The 22,303-nt window shown below is 33.1% G+C and overlaps 3 protein-coding genes across 6 annotated transcripts; 2 read left to right on the top strand and 1 right to left on the bottom strand.

The window, feature by feature from the left end:
- The first annotated feature begins 1,331 nt into the window (after positions 1-1,331).
- LOC6570264 (microphthalmia-associated transcription factor) lies at positions 1,332-12,124 on the top strand. 4 transcript variants are annotated; one of them, XM_032741977.2, is made up of 9 exons: positions 1,332-1,621; positions 3,770-4,139; positions 4,565-4,684; positions 4,774-5,229; positions 9,061-9,081; positions 10,323-10,482; positions 10,554-10,795; positions 11,378-11,551; positions 11,636-12,124. In XM_032741977.2, the coding sequence occupies exons 1-9, from the start codon at positions 1,461-1,463 to the stop codon at positions 12,053-12,055; spliced, it is 2,124 nt and encodes a 707-aa protein (XP_032597868.1). In that variant the 5' UTR covers positions 1,332-1,460; the 3' UTR covers positions 12,056-12,124. The 4 variants fall into 4 exon arrangements, with proteins under 4 accessions (XP_032597868.1, XP_032597864.1, XP_032597865.1 ...); XM_032741973.2 differs by lacking the exon at positions 1,332-1,621 and adding an exon at positions 3,070-3,457; XM_032741974.2 differs by lacking the exons at positions 1,332-1,621; positions 9,061-9,081 and adding an exon at positions 3,070-3,457.
- Positions 12,125-12,699: 575 nt separating this feature from the next.
- LOC6570265 (ADP-ribosylation factor 2) lies at positions 12,700-13,841 on the bottom strand. The gene is made up of 4 exons (XM_001996484.3): positions 13,642-13,841; positions 13,143-13,405; positions 12,961-13,086; positions 12,700-12,889 (listed from the first exon to the last, which is right to left on the bottom strand). The coding sequence occupies exons 1-4, from the start codon at positions 13,706-13,708 to the stop codon at positions 12,803-12,805; spliced, it is 543 nt and encodes a 180-aa protein (XP_001996520.1). The 5' UTR covers positions 13,709-13,841; the 3' UTR covers positions 12,700-12,802.
- A 1,092-nt stretch (positions 13,842-14,933) lies between these two features.
- On the top strand, positions 14,934-16,871 carry LOC6570266. The gene is made up of 3 exons (XM_001996485.2): positions 14,934-15,201; positions 16,382-16,502; positions 16,566-16,871. Exons 1-3 carry the CDS (start codon positions 15,042-15,044, stop codon positions 16,756-16,758), a joined length of 474 nt encoding a protein of 157 aa, XP_001996521.1. The 5' UTR covers positions 14,934-15,041; the 3' UTR covers positions 16,759-16,871.
- The last annotated feature ends 5,432 nt before the right edge of the window (positions 16,872-22,303 follow it).

Raw genomic sequence — 22,303 nt, 5'->3', positions numbered from 1 at the left:
GATTAGGGCTGCCATTTCGAGTAAGATTGCTGACGAATTTCTTAGCAATCAGTATTAACAGTATTTAATCTTTTAATGTGCAACAAGAGTTATTTTATTAAAATTTCCCTCAGGTATTCCTTTCATTATTTTAATTACTTGTGCAACATTGTAATGGTCGGCAGATTCATCGATAGGTAAGGGATATCGATGAGGGACCATCTAGAGAAAAATAGGTAGGAAGAGAGAGAAAGAAAGAAGAGGGGACCGCATGCGCATGCGCTGCAAAAAGATTTATTTAAAAAAAAATTCAAATAAATTAAATGTGATTAAAAGTAAAGGTAAAAAAAGATAAATAAAATAAAAACATACAAACCGGCGGCAGCAACAGCCGGAACTACCCATCGCCACCATCAAGGAGATAATCACCAGGGACAACTGAACTCAGGAACCAGGAAGTCGAAGCCCGGAGACCCTGAGACGCCTGGGATTATATCAACACACCTGTGAGTTTGTTCCCGCCTAACTGCGGCAGATTGGGTCAAAGACAGCTGATCGGCCCTAACCAATGCAATAGTGATGCTCATTTTGTCACTCAGTGATGCGCACTTTTGAAGCCAAATAAAAAAAGAAAAGAAAAATCATAAATATTTTGTAAGCTTTAAATTAAGTAAATAGATAAAATTGTATTAAATATATATAAGCGAATTTAGTGTTGGCCAACAAAATGTTAGGGACCACGATGTCACATGTATCACATAAGTTGTAAATGAAATAGTCTGAAAAAAATGAATATGAGGTGGTAATTCAATGTGATCGGATGAGATGAGGGCATAAGAAACAAACGAGAAGGGAATAATTGTGAAAGGGAATTTCTCCAGGAAATTTAGAGGAGGAATCACTAGGAAGGGAGTGACACGCAGGCTGTACAACATCCACACATCCAACAAAGCAGCGAGCGGACTGGTTTGATGGAAATATTTGTTTTTTTTTTTTTTATAATAGAATTAAAATATTTTGTTAACTTGCCGCCCAATATATCGCGGTCGAACTACCTCTGAGCCGATAGCTAGCCGGCTGAGCGATATATTGGTGCTTTCGACAGGCAAGGCATAACAAAATTTTGTGCAGTCTTAATTTTATTTAAATATCGATATCAACACGCGTGCATAACAAGTAAAATTTCTCTATCTACCGTAGCCGATATTTTTTTAGTATGACTATTCCTTTAATCACTTTAGTCGTGCAACAAGGCTTTCTTATTTTTCTAAATATCGATATCGATGTCGAAATTCGGCATACTCTCACCGCTAACTAAATTGAGAGTTATTTTCGTCGATCGATTACTGGTTACTCTTGTTACTACTCTCCACGCGTATAAATTTGTGCGAAATAATGTGGAAATGTGGCGACGTCCCCAATTAGTCTCAATCACAATTTTAATAAAAAAGAGTAAAAAATAAGACAAATTTGGAGGAGCGATGGCGGAATCCGGCATTGATCTGGGCTTTGATCTGGAGTTTGATTTAAACCTAAATTTACTCAACGATAGCGATTCAAATATGGATTTCTTGGCTGGCAACGCGGATAATGTTGAATTCTATGAGCTGAAATCAACTCGTTCTCTGCGCACCGATGAAATGTGAGTATATGTCTGTGTGTGTATGTGTGTCTGCTGCGTGTGTAGCTTAAAGATTTATATATACATATATCTACAAACGTATGTTTATTGGCTGATGGTCACTTTTTTTCTTACTATCTTATCGGCTATTTGGGCAATCACACACGTACGCGCATACTTACAGCTGTGTGTGTGTGTTGGAGATTAACGTCTTTTTCTTCAGCATGTCGTTATCAATACATACGCAACTCCGTATGTTTGTGTGTATGTTAATTTAAGACAAATGTGTGATATTTAGCGTTGCCAATTGAGCAGCAGTACTAGGGGTAGGCCATTGATATAAAGTGTTGGTCGATTTGTTTTACGTACATACAACAGAAATAAAACTACTAATGTCTATGTTTTTTATATTTTGCTTGGCTTAAATAGATGGCTACAAATATTATTTTCTTATTATTATTTGTAATTAAATTTTGTACATAATATATTTTATATATTCATGTTACAAACTGCAGCAGCAAACAGCTTCGACTGCATAAGTATTAAAATATTTCTGTAACAGTAGTCGCTTAACAGCGCAGTCGATCTAATCATGCAACTGCACTCTCGTTACTCACTGTATAAGAGCAACGTTTAGCATAGTTTATGCTTAGCATTTTTGTAAGGGCGCATGTCCGTGCTGTGGCCAAAATGTTAGGTCACATATATAATGAGCAATATGTATATATATGTGTGTGTGTTTACATATATTTATTTTATTTGCATGTGTGCGTTTTACATATATTTAATTGTGTATTTACATAAATCTATCAAAAAATACAGGGCTATTGGGTGTATAATAAAAAGAGAAGTACATTGTATGACTAGATTATAATAAATATTTAATAAATTAATTAATATTTAATATATAAATATAATATACAAATTAATTTATTCGTATTTAATACATAAAGATAATATATATAAACATAATAGTTTGACTAAAGTAGATCATATTAAATATATAAATATAATATGAAGATAATTAACTCCATGTTAAATGACTGTTAAACTAGAGCAAACGATTCCTGTTAAACCACTGTTGAAAGGGCACCCATTTTTTTGGCTGCGGCTTTTTTAATACATACACACATACATATAAATGAATATCTGAGTGTATAAGTGTATATACATTTATTTATATGTATATTTGTGCAGTGCTTAACATTTCTCTCAGCTTTTTTCCGCATTCATTTATCGAGTGATATTCTAGACAAGATCAAGGCCCAATTAGTGATGTTTTGTACACATTGTTATCTAAAGTGAATCGTTGGATATTTAAATATACAAATTGAGCATGTTTTCCTACTGGGCCAAAAAAACAGCGGCGAATAAAAACGCTGAAAAAAACAGTAATAATAATAATGAAACGTCGAATAATTTAATGGAGACACGCAGTGAAATATTGAAAACTCCTCCGGGAGGGAATGAAGAATCCGCAGCATCTTCTGTGGTAAGATTGGAAGAATTCCAGCAATTTTTGCGGCGTGTTCAAACACTGCAAATGTCACCCGACAACGGCGAACAGCAAGATGTAATCTTAACAGAGCAACAACAACAGCTGTATAAGACAGACATTGAAATAGGAGTGGAACCAACAGCGCTAATGGAACTAGATGAACCGGATGAAGCAACAGCTGTTAAAAGTGTCAGTCACAACGAAGTGAAACACACAACAAATATTCGTGTCAACGTCGGCATCGATAAGGATTTGGAAATGATTCTCGAAATGGATCCGAGCATTGTGGATTTGGGTGATATTGGCGTTAATGAAACAACAGAGACCCGTATTGTGGGCCTACCGCCACTGACGGGTGGGTAGGTATTTTCCATAAAAGGAAATTAAATTGTAATCGGTATATTTTTATTAAGTAAAGTCCAGTTTACAGATCAACGAAATAAAAATCGATTAGTGGCGTTGATTAAAAAATACTATTTTGAGTAATTAACATGACGGTTTTATATACTCATGGAAATGACATTTTGAGTAATTAATATTATTGCGCTCATATTTAAACGAGCTAGGCTATATTTATCGATTGCACACACAAACACAATTTTGGCGGTTATTATTTAAACTCAAATATGATTTAAATACAATATATTCAAACGCTATTCCTTATTTTCTAGACCCACCTTTAAAACAGCCATGCCCACATCTCGCACTCAGCTAAAGCTGCAACTGCAACGTGAGCAGCAGCAACAGGAGCAGCAACAAATGCTGATGCAACAACAACAGCTGCAACAATTGGTGCATACCACGGATACTGGTTTGTTGAATGCGTACGGAATGCAGACGACGACGGATTGCTTTGAGAAGGAAACGGCCGTCGATAGCAATACGAGTGCCTGTGGCAGCAGTGGCGCCTCCAGCCTAAATCAGTCAAATCAATCTTCAGCCCAGTTGAACTCGTCTCGTCTGCCGCCAGCCTCGAGTCCTGTTACTCTCAAAGTACCCCTCCAAAGCATTGGAGTCGATGTGCCGCCACAAGTTCTACAGGTAAAGAGCTTAATAAATGAATAATAATAAATTAAATATAATAAATAATATATAATTAATAATAATAATAAATGATAATCTATAACTATATTTATTATCTATCTTTATTATATATATTTATATTTATTATTTATTTTTAAAATAAACATATTATTTAAGTGCTGTTCACTTATTTATTTTTATAATCCCATATTATGTTTTATATTATTATTATCACTATTTTATATTAATATTAATGTTTATTATATTTATTTATAATTATAAAATATAAATGATTTAACTGCAGCTAAAAACAGTTCAATAATATTACATAATAATCTATATTTATTACATAAATTTAAAAAAAAAAAAACACATTAAGCTCAATAATATTACTCTCTATATTTATCTATATCTAATACCCATTATCTTTTTTCTTACCCCAGGTGAGCACCGTTCTTGAGAATCCCACCCGATATCATGTGATCCAGAAGCAGAAGAATCAAGTGCGTCAATATCTGAGTGAATCGCTGAAACCCTCCGTTTGGAGCTGCCAAAATTTCGATGTGAGCCAATTATTTATTTAAAATGTATCTTTTTATTTACAAATTAAATGACAAATAGTTCTATTTCCCAAAAAAAAAAAAAAAAATAGAATACCACAAAAAATGCCTCAAATACATCAGCATCAACGGGAAACTTACAATGTAATACGATAATTAATAGGAATATTAACAATAATGAGCAACAACAGTCCCAGCAGAAGCCTAACAGTTTTGGTTGCGATAAGAAACTGTTGCATTCCTCGGAAGACTCAGCTTTTGTAACAGGAGCAGCTGCAACAACTGGTGGCAGATGCAATTCCAGCAATTTCTTTGCCTTGGATCAGGATCAGGCTGCTTTAAACAATGGCAACAGCCTCTTCAGCAACAGCAAAGCCAACTTTAATCTTAACTCTTCGCTGAGCTCCGCTGGACGTGCTTCGAACAATATAAATAATAGTCAAATGCGTTCCTCAAATTATTCGGGTGGCAGCACAGCGAGTCCATTGCAATCGACATCAGCTCCCATGTCACCTAGTCTGAGTTCGGTGGCCACAAGTGCTTCGGAGGTGAGTTTTATTTAATAATCTATTAAATTGAATAGTTATTTAACTAAACCGTATTTATTATAGTCAGTAAAATCATTTACGCGTCAAATATTTAAATTTACCGACTTCAGAAATTAAGTTTAAGAACGCTCTACATAGCATACAGCTTTTGTCAGACTGCGAACGGTTCATCTATCGTGCTAAGCAGCTTTTGTCAGAAATTATGCAAATTATCGGCCTCGTTTTTAAAATACACATTTTTAAACGGAAAAACTGCGTATAAACTTCAATTGTGGCGTGTTCTTCGTGATAAGCAGCTTTTGTCTGCCCACTAACATTTAGTAATCTTTTGCTTTTTTTTGTTGCGCTTGATCAGCAGGGGGTAGTGTGGTGTACATAATGAGCGGTATTTTCCATTGGGCTGCCAACTTAAGGCAATCAATCAAACAGGTTGTCATGGCTAGATATTTCCGAAAAAAAAATGTGTGCGCGAAATTTCGTTCTACTAGTAGTAAATTGAATTTAGTGGGGAGTGGAGTTAAAGTGGTTGCCTTACAAAACATACATAATATATATGTATAGATAAATGCAATTCAAATATAATACTCCCATCAATATGAAAAAAAGTTATTGGCAGTGTTTGGAAAAATAGAAAATGATGTGTCCCTGCCAATTTAAGTATAGGATTTTAAGGATATTCCTCTGCGCATGCTCGATGACAAGACTTGTGAATGAATGCAGCAGATAAATGCAGCATTACGAAGTCTATCGACTGATAAAAGATCTTCGCTTACAAATTCGATGACCGTGACGATAAACGTCTTCGTACCCTAAGTAAATAAGTTAAAAAGAGAGAGGCGTGTTAGAAAACAAATGCACGTGCTACCTTGGATAACGGCTGCCAGTGTGCCAGAGCGGCGCAGCAAACGTTGCTCCTCGGCAGCAACGACAACAACTGCAGCAGCAACAACAGCAACGTTGGCCAATAGGAACGGTCCATCCCCTCGTAAGACAATAAACAAAACGAAAGAGCGACACAAAGAGGAGCAGGCAAGAATTGAGCAAGCGAGTCGATGCATAAATATGCCGATACTCAGCTTTATACCGCGCAGGCGTACAAAGGTGAAAACAAAAAAAGAAAGAAAAATCTAACAATTTTGCGGAGGCTGCATTGTAGAGAGAGTTTGAGAAAGAGAGCGTGGTTTGGGAGGGGAAGAGAGCGAGCGAGACCGCATTAATCTCTTGCTGTTGCCCAACACTAGAATGTAGGATGAGATTATAGCATTATATTCACATTCATCTACCATTTTTTAATAATTGCATTCGAATTTTAATTGAACTTTTTTTTTTTTTATGTATTTTTTATTAATTATTATGTGTGTGTTTTGACAAGCGTTTGAAAGAACTTGTTTAAATTTAACTTTTTGTACCCTTGTAGCCGAGTCTCATTATACTCAAGTCCGTCTGTGTGTCTGTTCCATTAATATACCCTGAAAAATAAAATAACTCAAAATGGGTATTATAAAAATGAGAATATGTTTGAAACACCACCAACAAAATGAATACATAACATTTATGAAATTGACAGCTTAAAGCTTTTAAATATATTATATTTTCTGTTAGACTCTCTTATGTTAGTGTGCTTTACATCTATAGTTTTTTTTAGGGTATGTTCCAGTTCGTTCCACTCTCGATTTTCAGTTCGCTCGGAACGAACGAGTCATCGAATGCGATTCGCTGCTGACTGTGGTGACTGTTTGCGAATATTTTCAATTAATTATAATTAACAAATATTTGCGCAATTGCTTTTGATAATGCACACATATACATATATACGTAGATATATATTATACTGTGCATAATATGCATATTTATACAAAAGCTTACAAATAGCGAACAGCATTGAGGAATGTATAGATTGTTGGCGACAGAAGCTCATTGATCTCCTGCAAATTACAATTTTAAAGATTAAAAGCGAAGAGAGTAGAGAAAAGAACCGCTGTCAAATAATTCTCATCTGTGTCTGTATGTATGTATGTGCATATATTTGTGAAAAAAAAGTCCTTCAAATTGGTAAACGCGTGCGAATTAGACTCCAATTTTGATTGAAAACCGGTTTTAAATTCGGCCGGCAAACGCTGCTAACTGGCTAGCTTGACTCAAATTGATTTAAGTAAATATATATATATATATATATATATGTATACTATATGTGTGTGTTTGTGTATGTTACACGTGTGTAAATAAGTAAATTTATTATTAACGAGTGATCTCTAATAAGTGCGTACAGATGTATATAACTGTATATACGTATGTATATATTGTATGATAATTTCTCTCTTTAAATTCAGTTCAGGCTTGTTTTTTTTTGCTGCTGTTTCTGTTATGCATGAGTGTGTTTGTATGTATGCTAACAAGTTATTTATTTTGTTTGCTTGCGCGTAGACGTAATGACAATAAGATTTCTGTTGCTTAGATAACATGAACAATTTAGGTTCTCTTGTTTTTTCCTTTTTTTTATTATTATCGCTAAGGGGCCTTCTACAACTTTACAGCTATCAACACATACAGCTGTATGTGTGCGTTTGTATGTGTGTGTGTGTGTACTGCGTGGTGGGGTATTAACGTCATTACAAACTAACTGATCTCTATGTAAATACATACATACATATGTATATGTTTAACAGTTGATAAGCATTTTAACAGGTGCAATGCATGTTAGATGCATAAAAATATAGTAAAAACCGCTCAGACTTATCTTTATCACAATTGGGAATTACGGCTTCTGCTTCTTTTTATTGTAAACCCCAATTTTACTCAATTATATATAGAATTTTCTCTATATCTGCCCATAAAAAAATGCTGGTAATCATAATGTTAACAAATTGAACTCCAATGGCAATGTTTACATTTACATTTACATTTCAATTATTATGTGGGTTGTCTTTATTTATTTTTTAACCCCTTGTGCGAGTTATGTGTGTCATATGCGTGTATGTGTCTGTGTAACATGCGAGTGGTAACCAATCAGAAGCTGCTTTGGTCCATTTACTTATGGTATCTGAGAACTTGCGTCAACAAACAAACAAACTTAACTTGATGTTGTGAAAAAAATGGCCTTATCATTATGCAATTAATTACTTGAATTTCTTGGCATATTAAAATACTTGCTTAACATATGCACATGTACATCTGTATTACATCATGCGCAGATAATTCTTATATTAATTTCAGACTTGTGTACTTAGATGTGTGCGTGCGTGTGTAAATTAGACAAGCTTTAATTCTTAAAGAAATGCATTATTCGATTACATTTTGATTGATTGCTTATGATCTGCCTTTGTGAGTAAATTTAATGATAATAAATATCGATGTTGCTGTTAGTGTTGCTCAAACAGATTATTTTTTTTGTATATGTGTGTGTTCAATCATTCTTATAGAAGACAGGAAAATTTATGATGGGTGGGGGGAGTGGGCAATATTTTGTGTTAAATCTTTTTTTTTTTTGATAGTGTCAACTTTGTTGACTGAGTAAAATGTTGACTTTGAAACGAGGAAGTATTCGATTTTTGTTTTATATTATCTTCACTTGTGGACAGCAGACATAAATTACCTAAATTGATTTTAAAGCCTATATGTTGTTACGAAATGTATATTTATCACAACCATTTGCACACAACAACGCTCATCATACATAACATTTCCCCAATTGTCATCAATGTGTGTCCCCCAATAACATAAATTTATGTGTGTATATATATATATATATAGATTCAATATAAAGATTCAATGAGCCCCTGTTTTATTTCAATTTCTGATTAACCAATACCATTTTTTTGTATTTGTTTTCAGCTACCCTCATTTGACAGCGATGTAAGTGAATAAATATCTCTCTATCAGTTTGTTATGTTTAGTTAACTGATAATACAAGTCTACAATAATTTCCAAACTTATATTTAAAGTCTGGTTACTTAGATCTTAATACAGGGTATGTAGCAGTATGCTCGCTTATTTTACTTATTTTGAAGGCAATCTATTAAAATTCAGTGCAGGCTTTTTGCGGCTACATGCAATAAAAAAGTTACCAGCTTAACATTGACTAAGTATTGTTTTGCAATATATGTGAGTGTATGATACTGTGTATTTTAAGCTGGCAACTCTTTTATGTGTTTACACTTATTAATTGCAACAGCATCGGCTGAGCATTATAAATGTAGCGAGAGGAACAGTTATTTGCTTACGCTTTTTTTTTGCGTGTCCTCCCACACTAGAACTTCTTCTCTCTCGCTCACAGCACTAAGCAGCCAATGCATACACTCTTAGCAAACAATTTACACTCACTCACACACACACACATACAAACAGTGAGAGCACCAACTTGAAAAGCACGTTGCATACATGTGCGTGTGCGTGTGTGTGGATTTATCCACTTCTATCGTGTGCCAATTGTTTACGCAATCAATTTGGCCATTCTGTTAAGTGCGCTGTGTAGCGGGGAGAGGTGAGTTGGCTTCCTAATCAGTAGAGCACGACTCTGCTCAATAATCGCACTTAACAAAAAATGTGTGTGACCAGCTCTCGCAAATCGTACCTTGAAATACACGCATATATGTATGTGTGTGCGTTTATGTGTGAATTTATAAATTAAATAACAAACAAAGTTATCATTTATTGTTAAAACTATTATTACTGAATAGCGACGAAACTATTATTACTGCGCTCATCTGCTAAATTTGATAGAATTGTTTAATTTATGAGATGCTGGAAAATTCCACTATTATGTTTATTTATTACTTATGTATTTATTTACTTATTTATTCATTTCATATTTATAATTTATTTAAATTTAAATATAAATTAAATATAATTGCATAATTAATAATAAATAGTTTATAGCTAAAAAATAAATAGTTAGCAGTTAATTAAAAATCGTGAAAAATTATTAGTAGTTAATAGTTTAAAAATAAATAAATAGTTAATTGAAAATAATTGAATAATTAATAATAATATATAGTTAATAGTTCAAACGTAAATAGTTAATTAAAAGTAAGTGAAGTGTTGCATTTGATTTAATTTGAATTAAATTTTAATTATTGATTTTCTTGTATTTACAGGCAGACGATCTCTTTGACGACATATTGCAAAACGATTCCTTCAATTTCGATAATAACTTCAGCTCGGAACTATCCATTAAACAGGAGCCACAAAATTTGACGGACGCCGAATTAAATGCTTTAGCCAAGGATCGCCAGAAAAAGGATAATCACAATATGAGTGAGCTGAAACATTGGGCATAAAATTCGAATTAGAATTAAATTTGATACAATAATTGTTTTATTTTCAAGTTGAGCGACGTCGCCGCTTTAATATCAATGATAGAATCAAGGAGCTGGGTACTTTGCTGCCCAAGGGCAGCGAGGCCTTCTACGAGGTTGTTCGCGATATACGCCCCAATAAGGGCACAATTTTAAAGTCCTCTGTGGATTATATCAAGTGCCTGAAACACGAAGTTTCTCGGCTCAGACAAAACGAGAGCCGTCAACGCCAAATGGAACTGCAGAATCGTAAATTAATTGGTCGTGTGCGGGTAAGTCTTGCATCTACATAAATAGATTTCTTATTTTTCTTCAAAAAAATTTAATATTAAATTCCATTTTTAATTCATTTTACTTGCTAATTAAAATTTAGCATAAAATTTGATTTTTCATTGAATTTAAGCTATTTAGTTTTTCAAATTTTTTTTATAAATATTTCTTATTTTAAACTTAAATTTATAATTATTTAATGTGATTTTTAATTGAATTGAATTTATTTTTCAAGTATTTATGATTTAACTTTAATATTAAATATGATTTTGAATTGAACTTAAACTATTCTTTAGTCTCTGTACATTTTTTGATAAATCTTAAATATAATTCTTTTATGAAAATATCTAAATTTTTTATTAATAGATTTTAAATTAAATTTTAACTAGTTTAAATATTTGAATATTTATTATATAAATATTATTTGAATTTTAATATTGATATTAAATATAAATACCTAAATAAATAAATACATTCCCATTCCTGTTATTCGAATTAAATTAATATTTATTTGTAATTTAATTTAATTAATTTAACTTAAATAAAATGAACTAATAAAGTAAGTGCTAATTTTCATTCTATAGGAACTGGAAATGCAGGCTAAATCGCCGGTTTTCTCTCTATCCGATTATAATTTAACATCCGTTTCGGCTCCGACGCCCGCCAATTCGTATCTCAAATGTAGCAGTCCAACCTCAACGTCAACATCCTCGACATCCGTTGCACAAACACGCCACGCCGTCTCCCTGATGGAGGATGTAAGCAGAAGGAGAATCTCTTTCACTTTAATGTTAATATTATTGTTATTAGTATTATAATTATTAATATTAATTCTCTTACAGCTGCCTGTAAACTGCAGTGATGATGCCAGCTTGGGTCTCAATCAAATTGATGAGTTGATGGAGGATTGCAAGCATCCTGTGCAGGGCGGTGATCCCATGTTATCCTCGCACAGCAGCCATTTGTTGTCCGCCCCACATTCACCAAGGAGTGGCACAGAACCTGCAGCAACCACAATTTACAGCAGTTGTGAGAGCAACTCGAGAAGACAACTCCATCAGAATCATAATCATCATCATCCCAGGGAGAGTGGCGCCTTTGGTTTGCTCAGTGATGGTGGCGATAATGATCCATTGCTATCCTCCGAGGATCATCGACATCATCCCCATCATCATTCGGCCATGATAAATGATTCCTTGTTGGATGATAATCATGGGGAACCCATGTTACTAACGCCAGATGCCTTGGATATTGATCTTTGATCAGCCTTTGACACCGCAAGAAAAATAGCTTAGAGAGTATTATTTGCTAGCATTTTTTTTTTAAAAGTGCTAGACTATCTAAAATAAAGTATATATATATATATATATATATATATATATATATATATATATATAATATATATATATATATATATATATATATATATATATATATATATATATATATATATATATAAATATGTAAAAATAAGTATTTAAATAAAAAGCAGTAAAAATGTGTCACAATAATGCAGTTGCTATATATATATATTTATATATTATAACAGTTATAATATATATAGATACATATTGTTGCCTATAAAATTTGTAGATTAAACTCTAGTTAAAATCGTTAAGATTGTAAATGTATATTATGCATGTACAACCTCCAAGCGAATACATTCCAATTGTCATTACTGTTGTACTTACTTTTACACAAACACACAAACACATACATAATTGTTTGTAGTTGGCCTAAGTTACCTCCTCTGTTCTCTTATACACACACAAATGTTATTATATCTTATACGCATGTTAGCTGCATGTTATGTTAACAGCTGATTGGCTGCGACAGTTTTTGTATTGTTTTTGTTGATTAAAAAAAGAAAATGTTAAATACATATATAAAAGAAAAAGCAAAACAATTGTTTCGTCTTATTATACACATATATATTTATTTATTAAGAATCTAAGCAATAGTAATTGTTTTTTTTTTTAGTTTATTTTAATACAAAACAAAAGGGAAAATCATTTCTTGGCCAATTCGGCGGAGAGCCAATCGAGTCCTTCGTACAATCCGTGCCCCTGAGTGGCGCAAGTCGACTGAATGAACCACTAAAAGAGAACGCAAAATATAACATTAAAGTCAGCATGGCAAATGGAACTAGTGAAGAGTTCACGCTAACATGACGATTCCGCAATTGATTCAAATGCAGCTTGTCAGTCAATTCGGCAGCACTCATCGCATTCGGCAAATCCTGTTTATTGGCAAACACCAGCAAAACGGCTTCTCTCAACTCATCTTCTTGCAGCTGCGCACAAATAAATTGTAATTAATATATACATTTATTATCCATATATTGTTTACCATATTTTGCAGTTCCTTTTCAGCCTCGTTAATACGATCGCGATCGTTTGAATCAACCACAAAAATGAGGCCTTGTGTATTTTGGAAATAGTGACGCCAAAGCGGTCGGATTTTATCCTGACCGCCCACATCCCAAACCGTAAAACATATGTTTTTATATTCAACGGTTTCCACATTAAAACCAATTGTTGGAATCGTCGTCACAATTTCGCCCAATTTTAATTTATACAATATGGTTGTCTTTCCAGCTGCGTCCAGGCCAACTGGAATGAAAAAGAACGTTATAAATGTGTGTGTGTGTGTCTGTACATATCATACACATTTACATGGATGTGTGTGCTTAACAGTGCTATGTTTGCATGTGCGTGTGTGTATGTTCATGGCTGCGTGGCTGGAGCTTTGGAGCTGTATATTATTTATTACGTACTCATGTGGCTAGCGGTAAATGTAAATTGCCACCGCTTCAGAAATTAAACACACACTTTAATTAGCAACCTACCCATTAGAATGCGCATTTGTTTTTTCCCAAAGAGTCGCGTTAGTAAGCTGGATATTGTTAGGCCCATGTTTTTATATTTTTGTCTTCTGCTCCTCCAAAAAACAATTAAGAACCAAATTTTTCACACAACTTTTTGTGTCACTAAAAATTGACGTGTTACGATTGCAGCTACTCGGATATCGATAGTTGCTTGCTACTTGTCAGTGCTACTATCGATTGGCATTGTAGATTTGTGCAGCATATTGTTGTAAAATATTTACAATATGTACAGTATTTATAAAAATGCATATAAAATATTGTTAAACAAATTTTATTTATTTGTTTTTAATTAACAATTTTTAATTTATAAATGCATTGCGATTTATTTTTCGCAACTGTGGAAATCTGCTAGGTGGCGCCTGTGTGAATGCTACCACAACCGATGCTAGGCAAGCCTATTTGCCCCAACTTTGAACGGCCGCTAGGTGGCAGCAAAAACCGATGCTGGGCAGCAAAAGATGGATACTTTGTTGTATTTTGTTTTAGAACGCTAAGTAAATATGAATATATTTCGTAATTGATACAGCTGACATTTCTAGTAATATAAGTAAGATAACTAAATTACTGCCACTGACTTGCAGTTTATTACGACAAAACTACATTTAAACACCGATATATCGATACTTCTGGCTGTGCTTGCACTAAATCCGCCATTTGATTTAAATGTTTTTAGCACAGTGGTCCGAGGTGTGTAATTATGTTTTAATAATTAATGTGCATATATAAAATACTAATAAGTATAAATACAAATACATATGTTAAATTTAATTTATATAGTGCTTATTTCAAGATTTGTTTCGTAATATCCAGCTTGTTATGAAATTGAAAACTACATCTTGAAATGGCGACAAATGTTGCCGCGCACCAAATTTGGGGGAAAAAAATGCCAACTGCACCGGCTTAATTAATGCTCTTCCTGCATGTATAAAGTGTAGAATTAATCAAATTCAATATATGCATAATGCATTTATATATGAATGAGCAGACATACATATAGTGTATGTGTGTGTGTAGTTAGCATTTATATAAAAAATATATATATATATGTGAGGTTTCCATTTAGAAACAGACACACACACACGTGACACACATACGCCGTCAACAGCAGCAGACAAAGCTCGGTTTTGTTAGCGACAACAACAAAATAGTGGGCAAGGCGGGACAGTGGGAGGGAGTGTTAAAAAAAACTTGTAAATCCAGCAAGCGCGATTTCGCCTATAAATAGTGGTAACACTGGTCGGCTTATTTCAATTCGGCGTTTACTTTCGCTTGAAGCAGACTCGTTTCGGAACCGTTGTCTGCATTTGTTGTTGTTATTTGTCTGTCATAAATACTGAAACTGATATTTTATTTGTTTAAAAATGAATACATTTAATTCACTGCTAATTGGCTGCGCTTTGGCTTTGGTGCTGGTCCCATCCATTGGCTGGGCAGCTGAGAAAACCGCTACGAATGAGGAGCCGAAAACAGATGGTGAAATAAAAATTTACAAACGTCTCATTCCTGCCGATGTGCTCCGAGGTGAGTCATTGTCTGTAAACACATACATACATCTACATACATAAATATACATATACATTTGGCAAGTGAGCTTTTGTGTTTCCTAACGGATTAAAGTGAAGTCGTGGCTTAAGCGTATTTATGTATGCATGTGTGTGTGTATATTTTTAAGTTGAAGTCTTTCAGTTGCCGTGCAAAAAAAAAAATGTAAGCCAGGTTTTACATTCAAAACTCTTTTGAGTCAAATTTGAATATTGCTAAATGTACATAAATGTACAAAGATTAATTTAGATTCGCTTGAGCCGTTTTGAAAGCACAATAAAAAATACAAATTACAAATTGCATCAAGGCCAGGCAGGGGAAAAGTTGGTGAGGGCGTGAGGAGGAGGGGGGGGAGGGGTATGGGGTAGCGTGGGGTAAGTTCCAAGACAGGAAAATGAGCAGACAGCCATTGTCTACTTGTACTTATATTTTGTGTGTGTGTGTGTTGAGTGCATTTAACAGAGAAGAAGTGGAGAAACTAAAGCTGCTATTTCAATTAAACTGGTTCAAGCCTTTTAATTTATTAATGAAATTAAAAAGTTACGTAAATTATATATAGATATATTAATATTATTTCTAAAAATGTTTTTTTTTAAATTAATTAATTAATTTTATTTAAATATTTATTCTATTACACTATTCCATAGCTTGCTAAAATTAAAATCAGTTTTAATACTCTTATATTGTAGCAGATGAGTGGAAGCGTAAATTGATTGGGCAGCAAGTCGATAGAGATGGAAGTGTAATTAGATGAGAGCTAACTTATACTTGTGCGTGTTACTTATACTTATAGTTATATAATTATTACTTGTACTACTTCAATGTTTAATTCGATAAGGACTACTTGTACTAGTACTGCATTCATTATTTATACTTATCCCATATATTTTTTTACTTATACTACTACAATACTTATTTATTCAGTTTTGTAATTAAAATTCGACTTACTACTTATACTTACTAAATCAGTTTTGTAATGTAAATTCACTCATTATTATACTTATATTTATCACTTACAAATACCTTATACCTAATATTTATACTTCGTATTTAATACTTATTACTTATTATTTATAATTTATTATTTATGACCTATTACTTTTATAACGTCAATATTTATTCGCTCTTCTAATTTAAATTCTCTCGTTTATTCCCGTAGATTTTCCTGGAATGTGTTTCGCCTCGACTCGCTGTGCAACTGTTGAGCCTGGAAAGACGTGGGAATTGACTCCGTTCTGTGGCCGTTCAACTTGCGTGCAAAACGAGGAGAATCCTGCCAAGTAAAAGCGATCACAGAATTAATTGATAACATGAAAGTAACCTAAATATAATTTTCTAAATAGACTGCTGGAACTCGTGGAGGATTGCGGACCGTTGCCTTTGTCGCTGGCCAACGACAAATGCAAGCTGGACACGGAGAAGACAAATAAGACGGCTCCATTCCCATTTTGCTGTCCAAAATTCATCTGCGAACCTGGCGTCAAACTGGAATATCCCGAAGTGGAGAAGGATGCCGACGAAAAGAAGAAGAACTAAGCTTTTGACCTTTTTCACTGTTAACTGTTTACTGTAATCAGTTGGATTTTGTAAATAAGCACAATTTTTTGTAAAATAACCGAATACTTAATAATAAACTTTGTTAGATTTGATTTGATTACATAAAAAGGGTTTTCAATATGTAGCTAGAAAATTCAATTCAATTTCAGTCTTGATTCAGCTTTCAAACCGCTTAAAAGCTTTTTCTCTTGGTGCTGTGTAGCAACTTGTCAGTAGGGCCTGTCTCGCAGAAGCTGCTTGCTATGCACCTCAAAATTTGAACAGCACTGGCAAAAGATCTCAGTTATTTTAATTTTTAATATTTTCAAATGTGAGAAAAGATAAACATATCAAACATATATATAACTAAATAAATTACATACATAAATGAATAAATATGCGTATTTATTTGGCAATTGGCATAAATTTCCCGCTCACAGCTGCATTTTTTATGTGTATGTGTGTACGTTAAAGGAACAGATCCCACACACGTATAAAGCTGGCTGTTATAACATTAGTGTAGAATTTTATTTACAGGCAATTCATAAATGCTTCCCAGTAAGTGTAACAATAATTTATATATAAGTACATTAAATATAATATATATAATGGCATAATCTAGTTATTTAAATGGAAATCAGTTATCTAAATTTAAGAATCAATTCACAACTTTTGTTTGCTGTTTTTTTTTAGATCATTTTTAAAAAGGGAAGTTTTCGTTTATCACAATTTGAATTGCCCCCTTTTGGTTTGCAACCAATATGCCGTTTTATGTAAGTGATGCGTAGACTCGCCATTTTGTTTTCCCAAAACTTAAACTCCTCCTATGCAACCTGTTTTTTTTTGTTACCTTTTGTACGTCCGCACTGTCTGCGCTGTTCGCCTCATAAATAACTAGTTCGACGCCAAAAGTATTGAACCCATGTTTGAAAAGAGAGCACTTCACACACACAAACACACACGGCATACATACATTTGTGCTCTCTTTCTGTTCAGCGCAGCAAACGAATCGCGGTTAGGAGTCGAACAGAAGAGAGAGAGATAGAATAAAATGCTTAACACTCTATTCCAGCTGAAATGAGTAAATAAATCTAATTATATAAATAAGTAAATAAATAAATAGGTAAATACGAAACAAAAATAAATAAATGCGTAAATAAATAAAAATAAATACACAACTTACAAAATAAATTAGAATATGAAAAAATGTATAAGAGAATAAGTAAATAAATAAGTAAATTTATGCATAAGTAAATAATTAAATAAGTAAATAAATATATAAGTTAATAAATAAAAAAGCCAAAAATTCAACACCCTATTGCCTGCTAATTAAATAAATAAAGTCTGTTGTTTGTTTCCCAACATATACATATTTTTAATTGCTTCAGCTTTTTCCGATTACCGATTGTTCTTCATTTTCTTATCGATATTTGTTTCCATTTTTAATTATTTCAGCGTCTACAAAATAAGACGTCAATCAATTTAACTTCATTATTTGCTAGGTAGGTAGACGAGCATAAAATTATATATATATATATATATATATATATATATACATATAGATACATATTTACAATCTTCCATAACGCTGCGAACGACTCGAAAATAAAGTTCGATTAGACCGGTTTTTGGTCATTTATTGTGTGTTTCTCTCTCTCGCTCTCTCTCTTTCTCTCTCTCTCTCTCTCTCTCTCTTGGTTTCATAGTGCAGTGCTTCATTAGGCATTGAGAATAAGGCATCAGCATCAGGCATCAAACCATCAAGTTTGGAATGTCTTCATTAGCCGCAGACAAACATGCTCAGCTTCTCAACTTGTCAGCTTGTCAGTATCCAGGTTTCCAGGTTTCCAACACTTAAATACCCTAGCCAATAATTAAAAAAAAAAGCCACAAGCTGAAGGCGGATATTATACAATAATATAACAATAATAGTGTACTTACTAGTTTTGTTTTGTAGTTGCAAATGCCTTTTTTACTAATTTTTTCGTAGTTGTTATTTATTTATTAATTTATGGACATGTTTATTGATTCATTTACTTAATTATTGACTTCTTTATTTATTTATTTAGCTATTTATGTAATTATTAACCTACTTATTGATTTACTTATTTATTTAGTAAGATTGTTATTTATTTATTTATTTAAATATTTATTTGTTAATTTAATTATTTACCCTCTTCCTTTAATTGAGTTATTAATTCTAGCAAAAGTCCCATCGGTTTAAGTATGGTAAACTCATTTAATTAGACAGATTCGCATAATTTCCCCTATATTTTTTATCCTCTCTCTTTCTCTTTTACCTATTTTCAGCTATATTTTCTGCTTTGGATTCTTGGATTGTTTAGCTGCCAATTTTATATTTAATTTATATATTATTTGTTACATTTGAGTTCAGATTTTGTAGACTGATTTAAATAAATAAATAAATACAAATTTAAATATCCCACAGATGTGTTAAGAATAATTCTCATATAATTGATTTATTACATTTTATTTCTGATTTAATATTTTTGCGACCTAATTTAGTCGACTTTAAATAAATAAATCTATTTAATAAGTTGACATCAATTATATATTATATATATATTTAGATATATATACAGTTACTTATTGGGTGTTACATTTCTCATGGTGAGACTAATTGGTCTACTTAAGCCAGCATATAAAGCTTGCGGTTTTAAAAACCCAATCCCCAAGAAAATCTGCTGTATCAATTTATATACATACTTATACATAATATATACATGGATAAATACATACATATATATGTAAGCTTGTGGTTAATAATATCTGCATGTATTTTAGTTCCTATATTGGTTCATTAAATTGAATACGTGATTTTCAACGAACGAAACTACAAATTAATTGCAAATTAAAGAAAAAACTGTTTATGCTGCTCTTTAATAAATAAATACAATTTCAATGAAGCACTTTTTAATTAATTATTATTGAAATTACAACATGAAAATGGATAAATAAACTCAAAAATATATACTTTTTACGTTTAAATGACATATTTATTTCAGTGTTTGTGTTAAAATAAATGGCTTTAAGCGAATCAAAAATAATTTACTTGATTTATTTTAATAATAACTGATAAATCTTTTAAGTTTCATAAACAATGCTTGTATTTTCTAATTTGTAATGTAAAATTAAAGTCAATTTTTAAATAAATTTAAGCGCATTTCTTACATTTTGTATTTTTTTAGTTGACATTAAATAAGTAAATAATATTTAAATATTCCACACTATATAAGCGCCATCTTGCGTAAATTAGAGCAATTAATGAAAAAGCTGTTAACGATCAACAAATTTCCCCATAAGAACCCAATTTCCTTTAGCGTCGGCAAAACGAATAAACCCTGAAACTTTCACACACTCGCTGCCAGAGTGACCAGATTTGGCATCCTTCCAGTATTGTTGCCACCTTTTCGCTTGGCCACGCCTCAAAAAAAACTTAGAGTAAATTTTAAAAGGCAGTTGAATGACAAGTTTTTTGCTGTTTTAAAAACTGAAGCTACGCCCCAAAAATAAAATATGTATCTGTGTGTGTAAATATATAAATATTTTAAGGATTAAGTTTAAATTGAAACAAAAGATTAATTCACAACGGATTCGTGACTGCAACTGAAACGATCCATTTGCCAATATTTCTGTGACTTTTTGTTTGGTCTAGGAATCGTGATCAACGAAATATGGGGAAGAGGGAAAAACAGCAAAGAATTCCAGCATTAGGCTTTTTGTAAAGAACATGCATTCCAGTGCACACACCAAATACATAAAGTCTACATGCTACAGTCTCCTTGCACACATACAGAGACACATGTAAGCATAAAATATATATGTATGTACAATAATGGGAAGCTGATGACGTTCACACAGAGCTCTTTGTCTTTGCTTTGTGTTGTGTGTCTGTGAGTGTGTGTGTGTGTCTTGCTGGAGGCACACGCACATAAAAACAGACTGTGAAGACAGCGAGACAGACGAAGAGAGATGCCGTATCCCAAAAACACGGACACGCAAAAATTCACTGCGGTTGGCCTTATAAATAGTAATGTCTTCATCAGCAAAAGCCAGCGACAGCAGCAAGAGATGGATAACGAAAGCAAGCAGCAAGCAGAGCAAACGGCAGGCAGGCAGGCAGCTAGTGAGCGAAAGAGCGAAAACGAGTTGGATTGGGAGGGGGAAAGAGAGGTCACGATAGCAAGCGATTGCATCGAATGGGTTTTAGACTTGAGCGAGCGCTCTGCCTAAGGCGGAAAGTTTACCGGCATGGGTTAATCGAAATTTTCTCAAACACATAACAGCGTTGTATAAGATTTGCTGTGTATAAGTGTTTTCTCAGCGTATAAGAAAGTGGGGTGTCGTAGCAGACAGGCTACGTGTTGTGGTTTCTTGTGTTTTTGTCATACTAGTTGAGAAGCCCTCGCAAGAAGTCGACGAAAGCCAAAATGTAGTTGATGTTGCTGTTCTTGTCAACGTTTGGCGATGGAATATTTGGAATTTGGCGTTGGGTGTGTACAAAGCAGAATATAGAATGATAATTATAATAATAATAATAAGACAAATAATAATAATGATAGTAATAATTTGGCGTTAGGTTTGTAACAAAGCAGAATATTTAATAATTATAATTATAATAATAATAGTAATAATAATGGTTATATTAATAGTAATTATAATAACAATAATAATAATACAATTTACAAACATAAACTAAACAAAAATTTAAATGCAGTGTAAATTTAAAGGGTATCAAAACTTCGTCATGCCCAAGCTAATGTTCTCTTCTTTTGCCTGCCCTGCATCCCACATAACATACACACACACAACATCCATACAGACATATAACATAATTGTTGATCTTCGCCGAGTTCGAGCTCTTTACCGTCGGTAGTCGCATCGATATATGTATGTATGTGAACATGTAAGTATGTATGTGTGTGTAATACAAAAACTGGAATTGAGAGCGAGAATTGTTGGCTTGTCTGGAAATGAAGCGAGTTGACTTCGTCGTTGACTGCTTCGTTTTGGTTTCCGATTTGCTGACTAATTAAGCCCTTAAGATCGGCCCAGGCCCAGAGACCCAAGCTCGTAGCCAGAGCTGAGCCGCATTGGAAAATAAAGTCATTTCGTCGGCTGCGATTGTCAGTCTGTTATTATTATGACTGACAATCGCAGCCGAGCTGTTTACCGTAATAACTATACAACAACAAACAACAACGAAGAAAAAATTCGATAATTTGGAAGCAGCCTTAATGCCACCAGCAAAAATACAAACATATTTCTATATGTGAAATTTTAGTAGTTTTATTATAGACTACAATTGCTTTTTAATTTAATATATGTATATATAGTTCTTTATTTATTTAAGTATATAGACATATATTTACTTATCTTAATTAAGATTTTCTGCATTTCGATTTTTTCCTTGAGCGTGGTTCGCTTCTTCTTCCCTTTTCGGGAATTCCTGTGCTAATGTGGGGGTAAAGGGTTGCCAGATTGCAAGGATATTTGCATGGAACTTGAAAAGAAAGCAGAAAAC

This window comes from Drosophila grimshawi, unplaced genomic scaffold (genome assembly GCF_018153295.1).
Source record: "Drosophila grimshawi isolate 15287-2541.00 unplaced genomic scaffold, ASM1815329v1 contig_80, whole genome shotgun sequence".
Classification (NCBI taxonomy): Eukaryota; Metazoa; Arthropoda; class Insecta; order Diptera; family Drosophilidae; genus Drosophila; species Drosophila grimshawi.
Note: the sequence above shows the minus strand (reverse complement) of the source record. Positions and strands in the feature narration are given on the sequence as shown.